This window comes from Terrapene carolina, unplaced genomic scaffold (genome assembly GCF_002925995.2).
Source record: "Terrapene carolina triunguis isolate 2854851 unplaced genomic scaffold, T_m_triunguis-2.0 Scaffold89, whole genome shotgun sequence".
Classification (NCBI taxonomy): domain Eukaryota; kingdom Metazoa; phylum Chordata; order Testudines; family Emydidae; genus Terrapene; species Terrapene triunguis.
Window position 1 is genome coordinate 19309922 of NW_020664440.1, and position 25356 is coordinate 19335277.

Sequence of the window (25356 nt, forward strand, 5' to 3'; positions counted from 1 at the left end):
GATTCCAGGGATCTTACAACTGACTTCAATTCTATGAAGAACCCTGTTGTTGACAACTGGCCTAGAGGCAAAATGGGGGAGAGAGTTCAGTTTATTTTTCTAGGTAAACAGTCATTTAAAGCAATGCCAAAATAGCTGTTGACTCACACCACAGGCTCCAGTGAAACGAACCACTCTCCTGGGGGGCAAGGGTTAGCAAGAGAAAATGGGAGATTTTTGTTTAATTCATTGCAAAAATTGTACATAATTCTAAGAACCCCAAACCAAAACATTCCCTGGTCAGGTTGGTACAATGTCTTTGCATCTCATTGGTGCTGTCCTTAATTTGCAGCCTTATTTGGGGTCTTAAGTAAAGTAATAGAGAGCTTCTTCCTTCTCTTGATCAATCAGTCCTTGATCCTCATCTTCTTTCTCTTTGATAGGCACGGGCTCAGAGCGGAACATCAGCTTTCTGCCAGTCTACAACGAAACAAAATGCAGGCACAGCAATGGTGGTGACAGAAGAATAGGTTGGGTGCAAATGCTGGTCACTAGCAATGTTTATAGTGCAAGCTTATGCTACTTTTTAGGAGATGTTACTGTCCCTCTAGTGGCACCTTTAAGACTAACAGAAGTATTGGAGCATAAGCTTTCATGGGTGAATGCCCACTTCATCTTGCATCTGATGAAGTGGGCATTCACCCACGAAAGCTTATGCTCCAATACTTCTGTTAGTCTTAAAGGTGCCACAGGACCCTCTATTGCTTTTTACAGATTCAGACTAACACGGCTTACCCCTCTGTTACTTGTCCCTCTAGTGTTAAGTTTGTAGATAGAAGCTCCCATAAACCCCTCTGGAAAAAGTAGAGTAGGTGTCCCGATTCTTTCAATAAGACAGCTCCTGGTGGCTCAGGGCTGTCTGTGTATATGCTATTGCTGATTATCTAGTGGCTAGGTTTGTACAAAGGCACTGCACTGCAGCCTCCATATTCAAAATATCTAGTCCAACTGAAATAGCTATCCCATCATGGTGATGCCATACTTCAAATGGAAATGGAAAAAGAAATAGGTAGTGAGACATCTCCTCTGGTTGGAGCAAGTGACTTGGACTCAGACTGCCTGTGTGTTATTCCCCACTCTGCCACTGATTTCCTGTTTGACCTTAGGCAAGTCACATTGGCACTCTAACGTTTTACTCATCTGTAACATGGATACAATCACTTGCTTGGTGTGCAGCTGCATTGAGAAGTTTATGGCTAGATTCTTCACCGGTAGCAAGCAGACGTAACTCAAACCGAGGCCAGTGGAAGCTGGCTGCTTATGATAGAGTGGGGGTAAGATTCTGTCCTATGCTTCTACAGTGCAGTACAGAACTCAGCCCAGGAGGATAAGTGGGGCTAAGGTGGCTTTAGGCCAAATTGGTGTCCCCCGATCCTGGGCTGCTCCAGTTGTAACTAAGTCCTGGGGGCCTACTTAAGATACGGCAGCCTCCCAGGGCTGCCCAGAATCCAGATTTGCATACAGCAGCAGTGCAACCACATCCCTTCCAGTGCTTCTGAGGGGTCCTCAGAAGGGAGCCTGTGGCTGTCTGTTGTAGTTCTTGTATTGGGGCTCCCAGATGGATACAGGGATACTAGGGTCCCTTTACACTACTCTGGCCCACTTATCCATTGTGAAGGGCTTCACCAGGGGGTGAGGATCTCACTCCAGATCCTTAATGTCTAAGTGCACTGAGATTTTCCATTAAACGGTGAAGCATAAGTGCCAAGTATTACCAGGAATTGCTCAGGTTACCTTTTTCTTTATATCCGCTTGTGCTCTTGCCAGTGCCCGTTGCACCCTCTCCTCCTGCAACTGCCTCTGTTGTCTTACTTTTTCGTCCCTCATCCTTTCAGAACAATTGAGCAAAATAGGAGTTAAAATGATGGACTCTGCCAAGCAGGATATATTTTTGACCCCGATTTTCAATAAGAAAAGATAAATCCACAAGAGGTGAATGTTCTGTGATACAGCGCCCGATCCATTTAGTTCTCTAAAGTGCAATTGATTTCTCCCCCAACACCCTCCCCCTCCCTTACTCCAAAAAAACCTATTTCACTTCTCAGTGGAGACATAGCAGCAGTGAACTGAACAGAGGAGATTGTATTTCTATTTCTGGATCTGTCACTGACTTTCTGTGTGCGTCACCTTCAGCAAGTTACTTACGCTCTGTAAAATGGGGCTAGTGGCATTTGTGGGGTAACGATACTTACCTGGCACCTTGTGTCCTCGCACCAGTGCAAAGTGAGTATAAAATGCTATCTGATCAGGGGTTTATGCCCGTTTTGCCCTGGTGTAAATGACTACACAAAGTTCCAGGGCAATGGCGAATCTGATCCACTGTGCTTTATGCATGAAAAGCACGGAGGGTAAGTGGTAATACAAAAATAATCTGCAATGACAAACTGTCCTGGCTGATTAAGTGCAGAGGGCTTCCTCTCTTGTATAGCCACTACAACTGAGAAGCCAGTGTGTTCTCAAAATACTGCTCTAATTTTAAACCCTTTCATTTAGGGTAACTTCATTTCCTGGCATTTTCCTTTTCTGCAGTGGTGTGTAGTTTTTTGTGGGGCTTTTTTGTGTGTGCTTTGATTCTAAATAGCACTCACGAAGTGGCATAATGACCTTTTTTGAATTCTGAGGAAGGAGATAAAAAAAAAAAAAGTTCATATGTGTTTGTTACTGAACTCTTTCTGCCACTTCAAGTTTCTTCCTGCAGATCTGACCCAGACAGTGATCGCACAGTCTGATCACTGGCTTACTTCTTGGGATCATTTGTATTCAGCTTCTCAAGTCCTCAATGAAAGTACATCTAATCTTAGAGCACAGATGCAGTGGGATGAGTATGGTATTTTCTACTAATGTGGGTTAGCATTTTGGGGCTTTGCAGAGGCAAAAATTTTAATTTAAAACATGCCCGTGTGGTCAAATTTTCCAAATACTGTACTGGAGAACAAGCTAGGGTTTCCACACATGCCCTGCTGTCTTTTAGCATACTATCTTAGCAGGAATGATCAATATGAAAACATAGATTTAACTACAGCAAGGAGTTTTTTCTGCCTGATCAGTTTCTTATTCGAATTATGGGTACTAATTAGGTATTGATAATGTGGGCTTTTTAATATACCTGCCATTTCTTCCTGATTCACTGACATATGTAAGCAGTTCCATTGGCTTCTCTTTTTATCTTTTGGAGTTTGAGAAACGTTAAAAATTGAAATGCTGGCGTGATCTCCCCGAAACGGGTCGCACCACAGCCGAACTTCCTCTTACCTCATCCTCCGTTCTTTTTCTTTGGCTTTCTCTGCCTGTTCTATCTTTGTTTGAGGGACTCTCTCCAGACACTCCAATAAGTCGTCGAGTTGGTGTTCTATGACTGTTAGCAGCTGCAGGGTTCCCAAGTTGGCCTCATTTTCTCCAATGCAACGTCGATAGACCTCCGTCACCTTTTTGTTCAGGCTCACCAACATTTTGTCCTGGAGACAAGGCAAGGGGGCAGTCCTCAACTGCGGTAAACTGTCACAGCTCCTGAGGACCTGCCCAGCGTAATCTGCTTAAACCCAGTCAAAAAGTTGAAATTAACATTTCAATTCCCTCCACAGAACTGTGTCTCATCTCACGTTTTGATACTTTCAGCATCTAGCTCCATTACATGTAGGGTTTTGTATAGGGAAAGGAAGGGTGCTAAAACTTCACTGTGACATTCTATACCTTGGGGGAGCACCCTGTAACCTCCATATTCCTCATTTATATATAATTGTGATCTTGCACATAAAGCATGCCATGTGAGATATTGGGGGAAAGGTTATGATCTGCTGAAAGCCTCTGTTCTATCTAAATATATATAATTAAGGCATATGAAGTTAGGAGATTGTGTTGTATGGTTGTCACTAAAATATGCTGTGGGTTTGGGAATCGCCCGGATACTATCTCTCCAGAGGCAATGACAAGGGTGGTAACCAATGCCCGGGTGGGTGTCAAAAAACCCCTCAACAGCCATTGTCCAGCAAGGGAGCTACAATTCAATGACTCACCTGCATGAGGCCACACCAGGGTAACTGTTCAACCTTGCCTGGGGCCTCAGCAATGACCCACAGCCATGCCTGGACTTGTATCCTCCAAGCACATGGGACTGAGGGTATAAAAAAAGAACGCAGTGGCCACATGCTGGGCCTTTCTCCTGTCCCCATCTATGCTGCAACCAACAAGGGCACACTGAAGACTTCAACAGAGGAGACTGGCCCAGGTTTAAGGGACAAACCTGTATATTAAGGACTGCAGTAACCAGTGGGGTGAGAAAAACTGCTTAATCTAGATGTTGCCCAGTCTAATAGCATTGAGAGTTTAGACTGCATGCTTATATTTTTTATTTTGTAACTGACTTTTTGCCTATCACTTAAAATCTATCTTTTGTAGTCAATACATTTGTTTTACTGTTTATCTTTTTCAGCGAGTTTGCCTGAAGTGTTCGATAAGTGGGCTTGCTCAGGTGTACAAAGGCTGGTGTATATCCCCTTTCCATTGATAAAATGGTGAACCAGTTAATAAACTTGCAGTGCTTGTCTTGAGAAGTGCAAGATGGTGTATTCCTGAGGTGCAAGGCTGGGAACTGGGGGGATTTGGCTGGTGCCTTTCTCTGTGTGATTCATGAGTGGCTCTGGGAGCATTCATGCCATCTAGCTGGGTGTAGGGCTCCACATGCGGTTGTGCTGAGTGATAACAGCGCTTGGAGGGGTTTGCTGCTGGTCACTAGCAAGGCATTGTGAGAGACAGCCCAGGCTGGAGAGTTAAGAGGACACAGCAGTCCCACAGTCCCAGGCTGCACCCCAGGGATCCCGTCATATTCACCTCTGAAGTCTGAAGTCCTCTGGTCACAGGCTAGAGTTGTCATGAGAAGAAGCAGGACAGGCTACTCCTAGACATCTCCCTGCCAGTCTCTTACTTGCTTAGGGTCTTGCTCTATGCACATACCTGCACATCTGCTTTATACTCTCCGAAGGAAAAGACTCGTGCCTTCAATTCCAGGTCTGCGGCTGTCTCCTCTTCTTTGATTATGGAGGCTTTGAGTGTGGCTGCAAGCTGCTTCAGCTGCTTTATCTCACGGTCCCTAATCCAGGAGAAGAGGGAGGCATTTCTGAAAAGGATCTTTCTTAGACACAGCTTTCTTCCAGCATTTTTGCAAACTGTGGCTATAACTCCTCCAACGATCAGGTGGAGCCTGAACTTTGTGACATCACTTTCCTCTGTAAGGAGACTGGCTAGTAAATGTATTCAGCTGAAATTCTCTTTCCAAGAGCTAGAGCGGACTCCAGGTCTCTGGAATAGTATTTTCTGTGCATTGGGGGTGGGAGTTAATTAAATGGTGAAAAGTTTCAATGTCAAAATAGAAAGATTCCTACTTAAAAAACAAGAGGCTAATATATATCTAAAACATCAGATTATAATTAGTCATGTTTATTGCAGTAGTGTCTAAGGACCAGCTGAGAGGGGCGCCCTATTGCACTTGGCACTGAATAAAAACATAGTAGAGAGGCCCTGCCCTGAAAAGCTTACAATCTAAATATACAAGACAGACACGTGTGGAGGAATAAAATGCCTGTGTGGCTTCCTGCAATTTAAAGACTTTACACTTTGATTGCCTGTTGACTTCCACTAGAGAGGATTCTCGTTGGAATTATCACAGATGCTGTAGTTTATTCCTGGGTGGAAGTCCTCTATGCAATGCTGTACAGAACCTTTTGTGCTTTAAATAGTAGCAACACATGGCGAATGATCAGGAGTGAAACAAGGCTCACTTCCTCACCTTTCCTTTCAGGAGCCTATTCCCTAGCCCCCTCTGAATTGGGGACCAAACAACCAACTCAGACCTCCGCTATGGCAGCACACAGACCAATGCCCCAGTAACACCCTCCTCCAATCCTGGGGTTAGAAGGCAATTAAACTGTAGGAGAGACTCCTCTTCCATCGTGTACTGCATGGCTGATATATCACTTTACTATGGTCCTTAATGCTATGATCTGTGGCAGGGGAGACCCCAGGCATTCTAATGCTAGAATGTATGCAGCCTCTTTCAGCCACTTACATTTTACTTCGCGTAGTGGTGAGAGCATGCTGGAGCTCATCCAAGGTTTCCTCGGTCTCCTGGGAATTCTGGATTAGGGACAGGTTCTGTTCTTCCAGCTCAGTAAAAATTTGCAGCAGTTGCTGGGGATCAGTAAAATATAACTCTGGGTCCTGGGATGGGAAATACAGAATATGGGTGTGTATCCATCTCGCTTGGTGACTCTAATTTACCAGTTTATTATTATATGAGTGCTGAAGTTTGGTCTACACTTCATAATGTTAATATATAGTTATTACATAGCTTGTTACACACAGAGATCAAGATGTGTCGTCTGTCCTAAAGAACTTGCATTCTAAATGAACAAAAGCAAGACGTGGGTCCGTTGCTCAGGAGAGAGAGAGTGTGTGCAGATTATTCATGGTGGGAAGACGGGAGAAGGAGTCCCTCGCTGTGTTGGATTTTTACAGAGGGCCTTGAAGGAGAACGGTTTGGTTGGATTTGCATAAGGGAAGTGTTCCAGCAATAAGGTTCAGCATAATAGAAGGAAGGCACAAAGCTGGGAATGAGACCAGATGATGGAAGGAGGAATTAAGGATTGGGAAGAGCACGGGTGGAGATATATCAGCAGGAGCAGGGTTAATCCGAGGAGGGGGTTGAATTTGAAGCTATAAGGGACACAGTGCCAAAGATGGGATTTGAGGAATGGGGGAGTGCGAAGTTGTCTCTGCATAGGAGGATTGCTTTAGCAGCAGTGTTGGGCTGATAAAGGCATGCATTTGTGGACCTGGCTCCTTGCTGTTTTGTTCGTATTGCGTGGGTTGGGTTGTACTTCCTAATGCCTCTGAGCAGCATTGCTCTAGAATTGTGTGAACAGCCAGGCAGCTTACAGATACCCCCCTTCCCAAGCCATCAATGCCATGGGTCAGCCAGCAAGATTTCTTACTGCCTTTCTACATGGCTCACTCTCTATTCACCCCTCGCCCTAGGAGTTTACACGTCTCCTTCATAGCCCCAAACAGGCCCTGGTTCATCAGGCTGATGGGGAATTAAGGGGGGTGTGGGCACCACAGAGCTGGTGTTACAAGGAGGGAGTGCCCGTGACAAGACTGGGTCTCCTAGCATCTTATATGCAGTTTGATTCTGATATCTGAAATCCCCTCATGGCTCTTCTCTATGTAACAGAGCAGCCTGTTCATTTAAGGGCAGGATCTGGTTCAGCCTGCCCATTCCAGGGCTCATCCCCTTTAAAGGTCCAGGAGTTGTAGTTCCCCAGCTGGATCACGTGACTGGGAGGGGTTGTGTGAGTGCAGGCTGAAAGTAGGACCTGCTATAAATGAAGCAGCCTTCAGCCTGGGCTTGTCTCCATCCATTGTTGCACTGGTTTAACTAGGGTTACCATATTTTAAAAAAACAAAGAGGGGACACTCCACGGGGCCCCAGCCCCGCCCCAACTCCGCCCCTTCCCAGCCCCGGCCCCACCCAATTCCGCCCCTTCCCTAAAGTTGCCGCCCCGACTCCGTCCCCTCCCCTGAACGCTCCGCCCCCTGCTCCTCCCCCTCCCCTGCTTCCCAAGAATCAAATGTTCGCGGGAAGCCTGAAACAGGCAGGCAGCAGATAAGCTGGGGTGCGCGAGGAGGCGCGGCCCTGGCCCTGGCCCTGGCCCTGGCCCTGGCATCTCCGGCCTGGCTTGGCTCGGGCCCTAGGGTGCCGGCCCCAGTTCCGGCCGAGCGGCTCCGGCCGGCTCCGGCTGGCCCCGGCGACTCCAGCTCGGCTCGGGCCCCGGGGCACTGGCCCCGGCAGAGCGGCGCCGGCCGGCGGCTGAGCACCCCCAACCCCGGTCCCAGTGGCTCCGGCCCGGCTCGGCTCGGGCCCCGGTTCCGGCCAAGTGGCTCCGGCCCCGGTGACTCCAGCTCAGCTTGGGCCCCGGCCGGCGGCCGAGCACCCCTAGCCCCGGTCCCAGCGGCTCCGGCCCGGCTCGGCTCGGGCCCTGGTTCCAACCGAGCGGCTCCGGCCCGGCCCTGGGCGAGCAGCACCAGCCAAGCACCCCAAGCCCCAGTCCTCGTGGCTCCGGCTCGGCTCGGGCCCCGGTTCTGGTCGAGCGGCTCTGGCCTGGCCCTGGCAGAGTGGCGCCGGCCAGTGGCCGAGCACCCCCAGCCCCATCGGCTCCGGCCCCAGCGACTCCAGCCCGGATCCAAGCCCCACGACCCCTCTCTATTTTCCCGGACATGCCTGGCTTTTTGGAATTTCCTCCCGGACGGGGATTTGAGGACCAAAAAGCTGGACATGTCCAGGAAAATCCGGACGTATGGTAACCCTAGTTTAACAGGAGGTGTGATTTTTTTTTTTTTAAACAAGTTTTATTAAACCAGTGCCACAGGTTCTGTGGACACTCCTACTGTGATTTAGTGTAGTCGATTGGGAACAGGTTTATGTTGAAATAAGCCACTCTGAAACCAGCGTAAGTGTCCATGCAAGGAGTAACTAAACCGATACAAATGTGTGTATACAACCTCTCAGTAGGAGAGTGACCAAGCTGAGGCAAGACCTGAGCTGGGGTCCTCCACAGAGGACCAAGGCAGTGGGTTGGAGAGGCCTGGGAAGAGCAGCAGTTTGGCAGAGGAAGGAGAGGGCCTAGGAAGAGCGAAGCAGGGTTGAGGGCAGATGCTGGTATAAAGTCCCAGGGATGGAACCCAGACTAGTGGAAGGGTCTGGGCTCCCCCATTGTGCCAGCTGGAGGTGATGTGGAAACTGCTGCAAACAGAGGAAGGAAGCTGTGGCCCAGAGGAGGACCGCAAATAAGGTAAAATGTGTGCAGAGCACTAGGGAAGGCTGTGACCCAGTATGGAGACTGGGTGAAAGATTCTGGGTCTCTTCATTTTGTCTGGTCTTTGTTTACCCCAGAAAGGAAGGACTTTTTGCTTTGGCTGGAAGATCCACCTACTTAAATCACCAAAATGTCAAAGCACCCAAGTGCCTGAAGAGATGGGGAAATGAGGTACCAAGCTGAGGTGAATCTGAGGCACGCACAGTTTGACATTGGACCAGGTAAGAAGCCACTATGTCCCAGTAAGAACCCATTATATTCCTCTCTCAACATTCCCTGTCTTCATCTCCCTGCAGTGAGGGATTGGAAGGTCCTTTACAGCCCTTCACCCTCTAATTATTGCTCCTAACGTCCGCATGGATGAAGGTTAAGAAAGTAAAAGATTAAAGACAGCCGCTACCAATAAGCTGCTTGAAACCAGCCATAATTGGTCCTAGACCAGTGTTTCCCCAACTTGGGACGCCGCTTGTTTAGGGAAAGCCCCTGGCGGGCCGGGCCGGTTTGTTTACCTGCCGCGTCTGCAGGTTCGGCCGATCGCGGCTCCCAGTGGCCACGGTTCGCTGCTCCAGGCCAATGGGAGCTGCTGGAAGCAGTGGCCAGCAAGTCCCTCGGCCTGCGCCACTTCCAGCAGCTCCCATTGGCCTGGAGCGGCGAACCGTGGCCAGTGGGAGCCGCGATCGGCCGAACCTGCGGACGCGGCAGGTAAACAAACCGGCCCGGCCCGCCAGGGGCTTTCCCGAAACAAGCGGCGACCCCAGTTTGGGAAACCCTGACCTAGACGATGAGAGGTCATGACTGAAGCTGAGCAACAGTGAGCATATCAACAAAGCAGGGTTCCAGCGATAGCTGAAGTTGGAACAGACGGCTGAGAGAGCCCAGGCCCTCCCTCTGCTCTTGGCTCCTAACACCTCCCGGGACCAAATACCCTGGGCAGCTTGCCACCCTCAAATGAAAAGAAAACCTCACATGATTTTCTCCTTGGAGAGAGGTGTGTGTGTGTGGGGTGGGGGGAGAGTGAGAATCGCACATGACAAATGCCAGTCACATCAGTGCGGTGAGGAGGGCAGTGTGAGAACCTGAACAGAAGTAGTTGAATTTTAGATCCATTTTAGGATGAAGCCGGGCACGCTGTCAGCAAAAAGGTAAGTAAAGGGTAGCTGCAGCCACTAACAAACCTGCTGGGGCAAAATACTAAGGGGTTGATGGGATTTGGTATCCTAAGTCTAAAAGGACAGCTGTTAATGGTGCACATTTGGTCTGCTGCCGACGCCCCAGGCACTTTCCACACAGCATTTCATTTTATTTTTAAAGAGGGCGGGAAACATCACACACATCTCATTTAATCAGCTGAGGTTCGTCTGGGCTCTGTGCAACCCTACTGCGGTGTAACATCCTTTAAGCAAATGTAGCGATGTGCTTCTCTGTACAGACGTACCGCTTGCAACAAGTCTGGGCAGTATCATATTTGGCATCAAAACAGAAGTTTGAAAGTACCTCTTCGTTCAGCAACCGTCAACATTTTTAGTACTTAAATTGCACGCAGACGCTGTGTTCTAAGTTAGAATGAATGGGTGATGGGACAGATTTTTTTAAAAGGTGGAGGCTTACATACACAGATACAAGCGTGCAATTGCACACCTGCTGTGGTGGGGCAGTTACTACAGCTGCAGGCACAAATGGCTATTTTAGATGGCTGAACAGTCATTTGTGCAATACTCAAGTCCCACATGTAACTGCAGCTATTGCAACTTTGAAAATGTTGGCTTTAAATGGACATCTGTCAAGAGCAGGCTTCTGTTTTTTAATCCTTGCCTGTTTTAATGAAGGGGTTTATGAAAAGATGAGATTTTAAAAAATCTAATATTCACCATTTATGCTGCGAATTTACTTTTCTGCATTTTACTCTGGTCTGTCATTGGTCAGTTTCATTTTTGTCTCCCATGAGCTAGCCTCCATGCTGTTTTTCTTTGGGTTTGCTGCATTGTAAGTGGCATGGGGAGCAGATGTTGAAATTTGAGAACAACCACCACCTCTATTTACAGTTGTTAAAAATGTCTCTTTACAAAACTTCAGTTTTGGACTAAAAAAATCACTTTATAATAACAAAAACACAGTCTGACTGGTGGCAAACTGAGTTGATCCTGGGTCTGCTAAAGGCAAAGGAAATAAATTATTCCCTTGGTTCAGATATTTCTATTACACTCACCACTAAGATATCCTAAAAGAAAATAAGCATGCAGTGTTGTAATAATTAGATACAGGAACTCCACAATTCATCAACTAATGTTTGGAAGGTATGGGAAATCAGCAAAACAAGCCACAGATGGAATGAGAAGACAGGTATAATAGCTGAGTAGTTCAACGCAAGGCTACTGACCTCATCCTCGTCCTCATTGTCAGAGAAGGTTGTACTCGCCTTCTCCTCCATTGCTAGGGCGGCAATGCTCCTGAAAAGGTATTTCCAGTGACAGGCACTTACAGAAATGATTGCTTAAGCCATGTTAAAGGAGATCTTGTTAGCTAGTAGCCAGAGTCCTAGTGCACTTGCTAAGTTAATAACTGCAAACCACCTCTGGTTGTAGCAGTAAATAGCTGGCAAATTACATTTCTTTTGCATGTTACCTATCTGATTTTAAATATTAACATTTGCAGGCCTGGGTTCTTTCTAGGCTGTTATTTGTTTTATGGTATCGCTAGGAACCCAAGATATGGACCAGGCCCCATTACGCTAACTACTGTACAAACAGAACAAAAAGATGGTCCCTGACGCAAAGGACTGCCTCTCAGCCTTTCTGGGTTCCGTTCAGCGGTTGCAGAGCCATTCCCACTGGTATTGCAATGACAGTCCTGAACCAAAACCACTGATTCTGAACACCCCCAACCTTTAGGGGAGTCTGGGACCCAGCTGTGGATGCGAATTTGGCAGCTGAGCCCTGCTGTCTATAATGGGTTGAATCAAGGGCTTGATCCAGTGGCCTGTGGAGCAGCAGAATGCATGGTATGGAGTGGTTCTGCATGTGTGCTCCATACAGGCTGGTTGCAGCAGTGCTCCTAGGCAGAGCGGTTTCCACACAGCTGGAGCCATCTGCAGAGTGTACATCCCTGTCCCCTATACCCTGCGCACAGGAGAGAAAGTGGGCAAGTTGAAGGCATGGCAGAGTAACATATTCCTAAGTAGGACCCCCGGGCCATTAATGAACAGTGCAGCAGTTTATTTCACTGCTCCAGCGAGGAATCAGCCCCAAGTGCATGATGAAGAGCAACAGGGTGAGAGACATTGGACTGATGCCAGCAGCAGATTCTGCTCATCAGCCTGTGCTGCTGCTGCTCCATGCACTCTCTTCCATGTCCTCTTCATGCCACGACGGGGCAGCTCCAAAACTCCCCATCGGATCACTCCCTTTGGGGAATTTTACAAATGGATCCAGATCCCAACTCTGGGGATCGGGTCTGTCGCTAAAGGTAATATTCTAAAGTCCCACGTCTGCAGCCACTATGTGCTGACTAGCACTGAGTCAGGCAAGTCGTCCCATTTGATTTGGGGGGGGGGGCACTCATGTAAGTGCTGCTCATTGTAGGGGTACCAAAATTGGGTGACCAGAATACACTTGCACTGGAGGAAAAGGGAGCTGCCCTCAAAACAACAATTTCACCAGAAAACTACTATTAGTGAGGTTCTCTTCCCTTCGGCAGACTGGCAAATAATACCCAGTGACCCGTGCAAACAGGTAGCAAACACTTTGCTGCCCCAGGCAACTGCCTCCTTTGCCGGCATGGTGAAGCTGGCCTTGTCTATACTCCCCTCTCCCCTTCCCTGCCTCTCTGCTTCTAGGTCGCTGTGGTTATGGGGAACCCACACCTGGTACAGGGAGCATTATTCTCTCTGCCTCCCAGCATACATTTTTAATTAGTCATGATTATAATGCACGTGACAAGTAGATACAGTGGAGCCCTCTTTTGTTGTGGGACAAATGCCTTTTGCCCTAGAATACCACTGGGTGGCGGCCTGAGGAAACAAACACTTTAGCCAAGTGCTCAGCTGGTGTACATTGGTGTACATCTATTGAGATCAACGGGGCTATGCCAGTTTACAGCAACTGAGAATCTGGCCCTCTGAACATTTTGACTTGCTCTAATAAGAGAGCCAAACGCATTAACTGGATGCTTTTCCTAAAAACACAGAAGGTAAATAATACTCACGCATACCTGTAGCTACTGTCATCTGATCGACAGCTCCCCTATATTTACATCCATCGCCTTCACCAGGTGTCTCATACTTACTGTCGTCTTGTCTGCTGGGATTTCAAGTTTTGCTTTGAGGGGCTTTTGCTTGTCCTGAGGGATTCCCTTCTCTGCATGATTTGGCTTGGGGACCTCTGATCAGGTCCTCCTGAAGAGAAATCAACACTCTGACGTCCCGTATAGCCAAGATAAGGCAACTTGCCACGTCTGGTTCGGGGTGTTGGATCCTGGCCTGGACACAAGAGGAACATATCCTAAGAAGGGGAGGCTGCACACAGCGAGGAATGGCCAGAAACACTTCTTGGGAGAACTTACCCTTGGGCGTGATGGGAGAAATGGAGATTTTTTCTTCTTTCACTTCAGAGGACATTTTCATCGCCTTGGTCTTCATCTGCTTTTTTTCATACTCTTCCCGCCACTCTTTTGGAGAAAGCTGGTAGAGGAAGTTCTTGTACTTCTTGTACTCCTTCAAAGTGTCTTCAAACTTGGATATCTCACTAGGACGGAGGAGCAAACAGGTTGCACTAGGTTTAATAGCACAGTTAAAAGCACCATTCTGAAAAACTTCTATCCTGAAATGCAGCTCTATTCTGACAGCAACTATGTCAATATGGCACTGTCTCGCTCCACAGACCTGCTCCCTGTGTGCATTCAAAGTCTGAGCCGCAGACTCAAGGTCAACAAGTTTTTAACTGCTGTTAGACCTGCACAGCTAAGAGGGAGTGAGCTAGCATCCACATATTTCTTCTTGTGCATCCTCAACAGAATGGGTCACTCTGTTCTGACCCTTTACCCCTGCACAGGGGTCAGAGTACATTGATACAGGAGGGGGAACTCTCAACACACCAGCCAAGGAGAAGGGGGAGCTATGGAGAAGCCCTGCCTCTTGAAGCTAATGAGAAGAGGGGAGCTCTCCTCGCTTTTAGTAGAAGAGAGGGTCTTCACTCCCCCAGTCCCATCTAATGCCTACTTTAACCCCTGCTCCTGAGAGAGTCCAGTGAAGGCACCTGTAATAAACAGGTGTCCTCAAGGGCCTAATTTGGCCTGTAGCATCTTTAGTTGTAGTGGAGATGATGGATGAGATCGAAAGAACCCAGCTTGACTCTGAGAACCCAGCCTGGTTTGCAGGGCTGGCTGTTGGCAAGTTGAGCAGATGTCATTCAAAAACCAGAGACAAGGCATGGAACCCCGCAATGCCTTTTTTACAGAGCAGAAGCACACTTTAATGGCTTGCAGGAATCACGAGTAGACTATTTGAAATCCTATAGCCAAAAAAAAAAAAAGTTAGGCTGGCACAGCACATGGTTAGGGAGACAGCCTGTGTCACATCTTCCACTGAATCAGTTCTGAAGCCACTCAAATTAGGCACCTGTAAAGGCTCCCTGAGGAAATTCTGGGACACAATATAGAGCTGTCAGCTGAGAATCAATGCCAACCCCTACAATACAGGTCTCATAGGAGGAGAACATCTTTCAGTTAGGAAAGATTTCCTGTTACAGGCTCCCCGGAGGGGGGTTATAAACAAGATCAGGACTGGCTCAGTGGCCCAGTAAGAGTGCTGCCACATGAGAGATCAGAAGATCCAATTCACATTCTGCGTTGCCAGGGTGGCTGGGCTGGGAGTGCCAAGGTAGCAAGCTTAGTCTTGCAGGTTTGGGGGAAGGGAACCTTTATGGCTGAAAGATGGAGCAGTGTATTAATGAGCTGCATCCAGTCATCCTTTGCTGGGCGTAAGATCTCTGAGGATGGAAAGAGTAAGGAGTGGAGTGAGAAATTAGGTGTTTGGAGGACTCCCTAATCTCTCCTTCAATGAGGAAAACCATAGCTTCATCCAAGTTAGAGATAGAGAAGACTTACTGGATCATCTTCCTTGTGCCAAGGTCAAGCTTGTTCCCTGAAGTGTATCTTCCATGAAAAATACCATAATAATATCTTTGAAACCTCAGATCTAAGTCAATACTAGAGATGGGGACAGACCAAAACCTAGATATGGTCACACTCAATCTTTTGGAAGTTTTAGATCCATTTCAAATGCCATTGCTCATACTCTGTCTATACCCTCCTCTAGCTATTATACCAAAGCTATCTAGTTTCACAGACAGTGCAAGGCGTTCATCTACTATCCATAAGAACATAAGATCCATCGACTCCAAGATGCAACAAGTAAGGTAAGTGGGAGAGCAGATTTTCCTTCTGTCTTTGGAGGTGAAGGCTAAGTTTTCTGAATATGAATGTACACAAAATTTGTACTGTATATACAATTACATGTATGTTGTGTAATGGCATGTCAATGGCCAGTTCCGCAAATGCCTGATCGTTTGTTTAACAATACCCAATTTGCATACATAATTGAAGTAATTGGGCATGCACATTAGCCATGATATTGTGCACATTTTGGGGTGTGCATTCACACTTGGCCTGTTTTTAAAAACAAACAAACAAACTCCAAGAGTCTCCTGGGAGTTCCAATCAACTATGTAGGGCTTTGTGCAACATTCTAACTTGGGGAATGGTCAAACAACGCCCTCCATAGAAGAACCTGCAAAAAACAAAATATCAGGTTGTGGTAGATATAATATGGGGAAATCCCTTTTATATTCCTGACTTGGCCAGGTTCTGCTCTTAGCGATGCTGGGGTAAACCTGAAGTAGTGCTATTGAAATAGCATCATGATAATTGAGCAACTGCCATGCAAACATCTTGACACTCCAGTGAAGTCAAAAGAGTTACTCCAGATTTAAACCAGCATCAGTGAGCACAGTCTCAGCATTTTAAGGTAAAGCCAATGCACACACAGACAATCCCAAGTCTTCTCTAAAACTCTGTCCATGTTATGAGAGGACACTATCGAAGTTTAATAAAAAAGCTAGTTACTTGATCACCAAGCTTTAGTGCTGTAATTGGAGAAGCTCAACCTTTCCTGTCTGTGTGTCACACTCCAAGGCTAGAGGGTGAAATTCAACAGTGCCATAAACTGGTACAACAGTACGGATTGCACCCACTTACACCAGGACTGAATTTGGCCCAGTTTTGATAATTCTCCCTGAGATTATCAGAAGAACCTGACTGAGCACATGGATGGGGTAACCTGCCACTCACACAAGAACATTTAAGGCCCCTAAAGTTTTTTTTATTTTTAACACGAGGAGGGTGGCGCAATCGGCTCAATGTTATGGGATTGCATTACAGTGTGACGACATTGCAACATGAAGTCGAATTGTTCCATTACACAGCTACTGTCTCATGACAGTTTGGCTTCAGATGACACTGACAGCACAAACTTTTAAAGGCGGCAGCCCTGAGGATGCAGCTCCATAAGGTCTGTTAAAGGTTCAAGCTATTCAGTGACACTGTTCGCTGGGTGATCGTTACCTTTGAATGCTCATCATTTGTCCAGTAAGCTCCCGGATCTCGATTATTTTCTCTATCTTTGCTTTGGTTTCTTTTTCAGCACTAGGGAAGAATGCATAAAAATAAGATTGCAAATGTGCATAGAACTGCAGTTGTAGTGGGGTGGGGGAGAAGTGTATAGAACAGAGGAAAGAAATGGAGCGGATGGAAATCTTTATTATATCTGAAAATGTACTCTGCTGACTCTCTGTTGTGACATGGGGACTTTTGTGATACTCTACTGGACTGACATCAAACTCATTTCACCCAGCTCATTGGAAGTATGAACAAACCAAGTCACCTTTGAGTCAAGACCAGAGCCGGGGTGGGTGGGGGCGAGTGAATGGGGTTAAAGAATTTCAGGTCAAAAGGAATGTTCAAGTTTGCTATGAAGAGAGATGGTAGAAAACCCCATCTCCTCCCCCGTTTCCCATTGTAATGTCAAACTTAAAAAAAAAAAAAAATTCTACCCAGCCACTGTTTCCTAATGTCTGAAACAAGGGGATTAGAACCAAGTGTTCCACCCAGGCTTCGAGTTACCAGTGACACTATGGTAGATCCATGTAAGCAATTATTATATTACAATACTGGACTCAGAAAACGGAGGATAACAGTAGTTCTTGAAACATGGAGGCACGGGTAAGCAACCAGAGCACATACTCAGGGATCCTGGCATGCTTGTATTCTTCTTGCTAGCCAGTGCTAAAGGCCCATGCTGCCACATCTATACTACCATTGTTACTTGTGCTAGCTAGATTAAAGCTATCATGGGTAGGCTTGCCTGTGCTACAATCACAGCTTCACTTACAGATTCCCTTCGAGGTCCCTGAGGGCAGGACCTTTGCCTGGGGATTAGACTATAGTGGCACTGCTCTACTACAACCCTTATCAATGGGCAGGATGGTTGCCCCATCGACTAAAGCAGCAAGTGCTGCTGGCTGGAAAGGGGCACAGTCAGCAGCTGTTTGAGGAATCTCCCATCAACCCCACTGCAGGTGTCCACCCCCATGCAGGGCAGCAGCGGAAACAACCTTCACGGGGTGGTGAATCCCCCCCTTGGACTCAAACTTGGCTTGAGCCAATGGTGTCGCTTGACTGGGCCGTGAGCCTGCATGCTGATCAGTTTTCGAGCTCTGCAAGGGGAAGTCTAGATTCAGAGGGTCTGTGTGTAACCTCTAGCATGGGTACCCAAACAGATGTGCCCAGAGACGGGCATAAACCTGCCGCCTTGCCACGTGCAGAACGCCCAGTGATGCTCCTGGGAGCACTGTGTGTGTGGCAGGGACCATGGCCGTGGAGCCCCCATGTCCAGACATCCATGCCAAAGAGTCTACGTGTTGCCCCCACCACTTGCGTTACGTTTTCAGCGCCTGAGCAGAGTTTTTATCGTTCTCCTTCAGGAACTCGTCAAACATTGCGGCGTCCTTCTCCAGGTACTGTTCAGCCTTTTCCAGTTTTGCTTCCTCTTCTGCTGCTAAGCTTTCCAGCTTCTGAATTTCATCTCTCTTTATTGCCACAGCGTACTGAAATCAACCCAAAAGGGCAACACAGTGACTCATGCTACCTCCTCACTCTGCTTGGTTTCCTTAGAATTCTGGTTTAGCCTGGTTCTTTTCTGGCTGCTGCAACCATTGTTACATCAGCCACAAACATACACATGGCTTCACACTGCAGCAGTGCCTTCTCCCTGAGGATCTCAAAGCACTTTGACCCCCATGTGCTGAGGCAGGGAGATGCTTAATGAGTCACATAGCAAGTCAAGGATGAAGCTAAAAACAGAACCCAGGAGTCCTATAACCCCCTTCCCTGCTCTAACCACTAGATAATACCATTGATTTCAACTGAGTTATATTGGCATAAGATGGGAGTTGAATTTGTGAATCAGGTCCAATCTGTCCACACACTTACACTGTCATCATCACCGTAGTGTCCAAGCACATCACAATCATTAATGAATTTATCCTCAGAACAGCCTTGTGCAGGAGGGAAGTATTATCCTCATTTACAGATGAGGAACTGAGGCAAAGGTAGATTAAGCGATTTATGTAAGATCACATAGTAAATCTGTGATACAGCCAGATATCCTGAGTCCCTCTCCAGTACCTTAACCACAATACCAACACATTCAGCTAATGAGGCCTGATTAGCACTTCTCTGCTCTAACCACTAGCCATGCTGCATATAAAACAACACCCAAGGAAGGAGCTCAAAATAGTTTTTACATAAATCACATTCGTAAACCAAAGCCAAATACCTGCAGCAGAAACATCTGTCGCTTCTTGTCTATGTATTCATGGAGCGTCTCTTTTTCCACTTGCTGGTCTGAAAGCATGAGACAAAGTCGTGCAAGCTGGGGGTGGAACAAGTAGTCAAGGCAAAACACAGTGACCAAACAAAAGGAGGCGTATATGCAAAACTGCATTTAGTAGGGAGAACTCATTGGAATGGGCATGGGCATCTGCGCTTGAGGCCTAAACGAGCAGGTACAGAATCAAGTCAGCTCACGCTGGGTCTCTTTGTCTGCTGGAGGGGGAAAAAAAAACAGGAAGTTAAATGGTAACAGAAAGTGAATTAACTTTGTCCTTGATTAGGAAAAGGAGAAAAAACTCAGGAGGCTTCTGGCACTTGGATGGAGTCACAGGGTTGAATCAGGATAATTTCTGAAGCTGGGAGAACTAGATAATTAATTGCTTTAAAGAGCAGAGCTCTGAACCTTTGTGGTTTTCGGTCTTTGTTATTCAGGTTTGTGCCCATCACTGCAGTTAGTGTCAAAGCAAAAAAAATGGATTGCAAAGCGCGCAAAAGGAAAGGAGAATTTTACTTGCAGAGGTAAACGCTTGTGCATGTATTTTAGCAGCAACAAGGAAGTACTAAGGATACTGAGGTGGAGTTCCTGGACTGGTTCTCCAATCAGTGACACTAGTTTTATACTGAGTTTAATGGAGTTACACCTGCATGAAACTGGTATAACAGAGTGGAGTGTCAGGCCCCCATAAGGGCCAAATCTAAATCACATTGTATTAGTTGCAAAACTCCTATTGACTTTCATGGGATCAAGATTTGGCCCTAAATGCAGACAAATATAACTTGCTGGATCATGGTGGAATGGAAATATCTCCATGACCCACAGCATAACCTAGAGCCTTGGGAGCCCCAGATCAAGCTCTGTCATGACTCACACCCCACGCAACACCATTGATGACAACTTTTTGCACGGGATGTAAGATAAGGCAGAATTTGGTTCACTGTGTTGTAATAAATTTCTGTGTGTGCCACATATAAGCCCTTATGTAAGTACATATGGTAGAGACCAGATGCATGGATATTGGCAAGGTATGATAGATGACTGTGGTGCCTGCATGCTAGAGGAACTCAACTATGAGCTGCTTCTGAAGAGAACAAGAATACTTGCAACTCTCAACCCTTCTTTGTTACAGTCCCTCACGGAGCCTGATGGGATGTTAAGTCTAGCAAGTTCTCTACCTTTGGTGACTGCTATCTTCCAAGAGATACTTTCTTGGAGAGCTTTCAGTCGCTGTGCTTCTGCTGCCAGTTCTCTGTCCTCTGCTTCCTCCTCCTTCTGGAGCTCCTTCTTGAACCCTGACTGCTTGGCATTCATCATAGTGGAATAGGTCATCTTCTCATGGACTTTCAGGGTCTTCTTTCGCTCACGTTCCTATGGGGAGACTTCAGTTATGTAGACAAGTTCTCCTAGTCAAATACTTTGTCCAGTACAGTCTTCAAATGACTCAAGAGATTACGTCACAATTTAACTGATCTCCCCATTAGGAAGCTTTTCTGATATTTAAATTTGCTCAATTTCATCCTATTACTCCTCGTGATACTGCCTTGGAGCCACCCAAACAATTCATCTCATTCCTTGAAGCTTACACCCAGCCATGTGCACACTGTTGCTACATCTCCTCCCCTGCTAGATTTTAAATGTATGTATTGAGTGCCTCGTGTTTCCCTTTGTGGGTGATTCCTGAGAGGGGGAGTGGGGACTTGCAGAGTCTCCTTCTTCCATTACAGGGCTGGCATTTGTCCCCCTACTCAGCAGAAGAGGCTGATCTCAGGGAACCTCTCAAATGTAAGGGACATCCACACAAAGGACTCTTGCCTTCACAGTGCTGCCTGCCTCCTGCAGCCTCTTGAAAGCACAGACCCTACAAGAATTGTACTACCATGGGCTCTCCTGTGTCCTTCCCCATTCATGGATCTGAAGCCTTGAGGAAACCCCTCCAGGGCTGTGGGGAAGAAGGAAGCAAACCACAGAGCCGGCTCGCCCCAACTTCCAGGCCTCACTAGTCCTGCTCTTGAGGTTCCAATTCCTCTCCTCTTATGGACAGAATCCTGGAGTCCTAAATTAATCTGTCAACCTCAGCATTCATTTAGCTTGTGGGCCAGCACAAGCCAGCATTAGTATATGGGCTCTCTAAGTCAAGGGATGAGTCTGATTAACTGTAAAACAGGAGATCTGTAAAACCCAAAGGTGCTACAGAAAAGTAATTTCAGGAGCCTCCCACAGGAATGGTAAATCCACCATTATGTAAGCAGAGTCAGGATAAGCTCTACCCTGACATCTGGTGGTGAATTATGGCGAGGGTGGAAAAGAACTTCAGGGGCTGATCTTGTTTGCATAGGCACACCCACCCGCCTAACCTGGGACAACAACAACTGAAAGTGGTTACTTTGGCTGGTGTGGGATCCCCAGTTTCTCTGTTATTGGAGCAGGAAGAATAAAGTGTTGTTACCCTGATTCTGTGAATCAAGGCCAGTGGAACTGTTGTATGACAGAGGGACTCACCAGTAACTAAGTAGCACTCACTAGACAAGGGGCATGGGTTACAAAACCCAGTGAATTGAGAGAGGTTGGGGACAGGTATGTGCCCCCTTTGAGGGCCTGGAACACCAATTGCACTATCCCCTCTCTCCACTGTTGAATAGCAGAGCTAAGTTTGCTTCCATTAGGAGTCTAGCTAGAAGTTGCTGAACTGAATTCACTTTGGGCCAATGGTGCACCAGCACTGGGGCTCCCCTACTACAAGCTGAAATCACTAAGAGCTGAAATCATTAAAAGAGCTAAAATTGCTGAGCTGAGATCGCTGAGTGCTGTGTTAACAAGTGGGGGAGCCTGAAGCTATATTGCTAAGCAGCTGGCAAAGCCGAGCAGTTTGTGGGACGGTTGGAGCGGCCCATGGAAGAGCGAGCGAGCGGAGCGGAGCTGAGCCATTTGCGGGGGCAGCTGGAGCGGTTCATAGGACGGCTGGTGGAGTGGAGCGGCTGGCAGAGCTGAGCAATTTGTGGGACGGTTGGAGCGGCCCACAGAACGGGGAGCAAAGTGGAGCAGTTTGGGAGACGGCTGGAGGAGCGGAGCGGCGCGCCTGGTAGAGCGGAGCCATTCATGGTGAAGGCTGCAGCAGAACTCCACGGAGAGGTGGGGCAGTCAGCCTCGGACCACGTAAGGTGCCCCTTAACACCCCGTGTGCCCCCCCATTTCCACCCAGGCTGGGGGGGGGTGTAAAACTCTACAGATAAACTTTTGAACTCTGGGGCGGCACTGATCAGGGACAGAGACTTTGGGGTTGTTGGACTTTGGGGTGATTGGACTTAAGACCCTGAGGGGAAAAGGACACTGCCAAACTTACTTGGAGGTGGGTCTTTTGCTCATGGTTTGTGTTATGAATCCTGTTTGTGGTGTTTCCCCAACATAATGCCGCATTATTTCCCTCCTTTATTAAAAGGCTATTGCTACACTCAGACTCCGTGCTTGCGAGAGGGGAAGTATTGCCTCCTAGAGGCGCCCGGGGGGTGGTATGTAATTGTCCCAGGTCACTGGGTGGGGCTCGAGCCGGTTTTGCATTGCGTTATTGAAACGGAACCCCTAGATACTGAACCCGGCCCTTGTTGCTGCCAACTCAGAGGGGCAGAAGGGTTACAATTCTATTGAAGGAAAGAAACAGAAGAGCAATAAAAATAATCTTCAGATACCTGCCCAGATTCTCAGCTGCTGTTAATCAACCTGGCTCCATTGACTTCAATGGAGCTACTCTGATTTACACCAGCTGAGGATCTGGCCTGTAATGTTTTTTCGTACAAGAAGTTTTGTTAAGGCTGCCATCCCCTTTCGAATGCACTGCAAACCTCTTAGCTTTTGCCTTAGTTGTTATACATACCGCCTTAGCCCGTTCTCTTTCCTTGTCTCTCAGTAAGAAGATATCAGTATCCGAAGGGATTTTAAATGGGTTTTTCCTCAGCTGAAACTCATCATCATCTATGCACACAGGAAGAAACAGAACTCGATTAGCAGAGCCTCAGTGTGGGGAGAGCTAAAAGGGACAATTTCAACATATAAAATTCATGGGCTATGTTTTAATTTGAGTTACCTCAGCACTATCCAACATATTTTAAAGGGACACTGTCAATGTATAACCTTTTGCTAGTGGAGACAGGCATTTTAAGAGTAAACTGTTCTTGACGTGGCGAATTCACTATGGGCCAAATACTGGGTTTTGTCCTGCGGTTCTACTGTCCTTACTGATTGTTTTCAACGGACGTTTTGCCTTGAGTAAGGGCCTCAGGATTTGGCCATATTAAAGGAATTTCACTCTATCAGAGATCACTACTGATGGGCCCTACTGGGTATAGTTCTGGGAATTAGCACATTTGCAGCAGTTGATCTTTTGGGGAGGCTGTGTTGACAGAGCAGAGATTTTACTGTTCACCTACACCCACCTCGCGCTCTCACCCAGTTCCATTGGGCCAATTCCTGAAGGCCTTACTCAATGTTTTACTCAGCTAAAGCTCCCCTTGAAGCCATTAGAACCTGCCAGACTAAAGGTTGTACAGCAGCCTGAATAAGCACCTGTAGATTTGGCCAATGGTTAACAATTAAAAACTGAAAAGCCTATCAGGACCTTACCTGAAAGTGGAGACTTTGTTTCCACTGTAAAGTTGGTAGAGGGAACCCCAGAGGTTGGCACTGTTTGCTGAGGTAATGTCCTAGCCCCTGGTTCAATACAAATCAATACGCAGCCATCAATAAATCAATAGTAGTAAGCAACACTGGTAAGAAAGCAGAGCAATACTTGAATCCATAGACTTAATCCTCAAGTCTTGGTATTTCCTTGCTTTTACAGACATCAGAAAGGGGGCTTTTGTTGCCTTTTAATTTCTCATTGAAAGATGCAGCAGTAAAGCTTCTTCCTATCTTCTGCAGGATGCTTGGGTTGAGCATGTTTTTCAAACATTGATAGTAGGGCTTTTCCAAAGGGAAATTATCACAATACCCTGTTGTCAAATCAAGGCCACTTTCTGATCAGAGAGGGGTTATTTCTCACATCTTGTGCTGAATCTTGGGGTGACTATCAAGTCTCCATAAGAAAGGAAAAAGAAAGCATTTCTCACTCTGTAATATCCTCTATTTCACACCCCTTACTGTCCCACTCCCGGCAGATGGTTGGGCAGACTTCTTACATTGAAAAGGTGGAGTATCATGATCCAATGGGTGAGTCCTTGATAGTGGGGAGTGAACCCCCTGGCCTCTAGAGATAAAAGTTTGCACCGCTACTGCCTAAACTAGCAAACTCAGCTCTCTTAGTCAACACCTGTAGAAAACTCAAACTTCCGTGTGATCCAGCCACAAGAGGAGGACAGAGAGACACACACAATAGAGTCCAAGGCCTGGTCTACACTACATGGTTAGGTTGATGTTTGCTGCCTTGCAGTGACCTAGCTGTGGAAGTGTCTCCACTTAAAATTGTCTCCCGCCAACGTAAGTGCCTCTCTACACCGATGTAGTAACACCACCTCCCCGAGCGGCATAGAATCATGGTCAATGTAACTAGGTCGATGCAGTGTCAATGTAGACACTGCGTTGCTTACATCAACTGTTAGACAGCTCCTGAAAGCGAGTAACAGTGCCCCACACTAACAATACACAAGCACTCCTGGTGAGAAACTGCACTGCTGACACGGGGAGCCAAGTGTGCATACCCCCAAGCGATTTAACAACTGCACTGGCTGAATGCCGATGTAAGTTAGGTCGACATAATTTTGTAGTGTAGACATGGCTTTAACTATATATACCACTTTTGGGAAAGGAGGGACAAAATAAAACATAATGGTTTGTTAGTAATAAGCTTTATGGTCTCTGTCTTTCCTTAAAGACAGGAAAATTCCCACACATGCCATACACCACACTTCTGAGTGCTCCAGCCCACACCCACATTTCATCATTAGATTTGTGCTTTGCAAGCAACAAGTTACAAATTAAAATTCTTACTGGAAATGGCTCCAGAGCTGGATGTTTCCTGGGACCCAGTCGAACGTGTATAGGACAGCACAGACATGCTGTACGAATTCCGTTCTGATGAATTCTAGGGAAAGGTTTAGATGAGCAGTTGGTTGAGTTTTATATTTTCTGCTATAGAACCTAGGGGGAAAGCATAATTATCACAACACACTTATCTGTAATGTGCAGAGAGAAGAACGATAGTAGTTTATTAAAATTAACCCACGATCAACAGACACAATTGCCATGCCTCCCTTAGGACAAGTTCAGACGGGAATCAGTTGCACTGGTGTAATTCCACTCGAGTCAGTAGGATCACTCCAGACGTGCACTGGCACAAAGGAGAGGAGAAAATGTCGACTGCCTTTTGCACTAGTTTTAAGGCTATATTTTAAGCAGTTTCATTTGCATTGCCACCTACGCTTAGAACAACCTCCCACTTCCTGTACAAAAAGTGTTCTCCACCTCCCCTTTCCAAGAAGCTTCCCACATCACAGAACTGGCTTCCACTCTCCTTCTGCATCA

The 25356-nt window shown here is 46.9% G+C and overlaps 1 protein-coding gene across 1 annotated transcript; it reads right to left on the bottom strand.

Annotated features, from left to right (window-relative positions):
- Positions 1–228: 228 nt before the first annotated feature.
- CFAP100 (cilia and flagella associated protein 100) lies at positions 229–24903 on the bottom strand. The gene is made up of 15 exons (XM_024220543.2): positions 24823–24903; positions 23461–23547; positions 22715–22812; positions 20022–20214; positions 18793–18860; positions 17898–18061; positions 16521–16601; positions 13464–13645; positions 13188–13380; positions 11284–11353; positions 6101–6252; positions 4990–5125; positions 3292–3494; positions 1774–1867; positions 229–459 (listed from the first exon to the last, which is right to left on the bottom strand). The coding sequence occupies exons 1-15, from the start codon at positions 24887–24889 to the stop codon at positions 346–348; spliced, it is 1902 nt and encodes a 633-aa protein (XP_024076311.1). The 5' UTR covers positions 24890–24903; the 3' UTR covers positions 229–345.
- Between the last annotated feature and the right edge of the window lie 453 nt (positions 24904–25356).

Excerpts from the sequence above, each read along its gene's own strand:
- CFAP100 (XM_024220543.2), bottom strand. The coding sequence starts at position 24,889 with ATGTCTGTGCTGTCCTATACACGTTCGACTGGGTCCCAGGAAACATCC. Across the intron at positions 23,548-24,822 it reads CAGCTCTGGAGCCATTTCCA|GGGCTAGGACATTACCTCAG; the intron begins GTAAGAATTTTA and ends GTATTGAACCAG. Across the intron at positions 6,253-11,283 it reads ACAATGAGGACGAGGATGAG|GACCCAGAGTTATATTTTAC; the intron begins GTCAGTAGCCTT and ends TTCCCATCCCAG.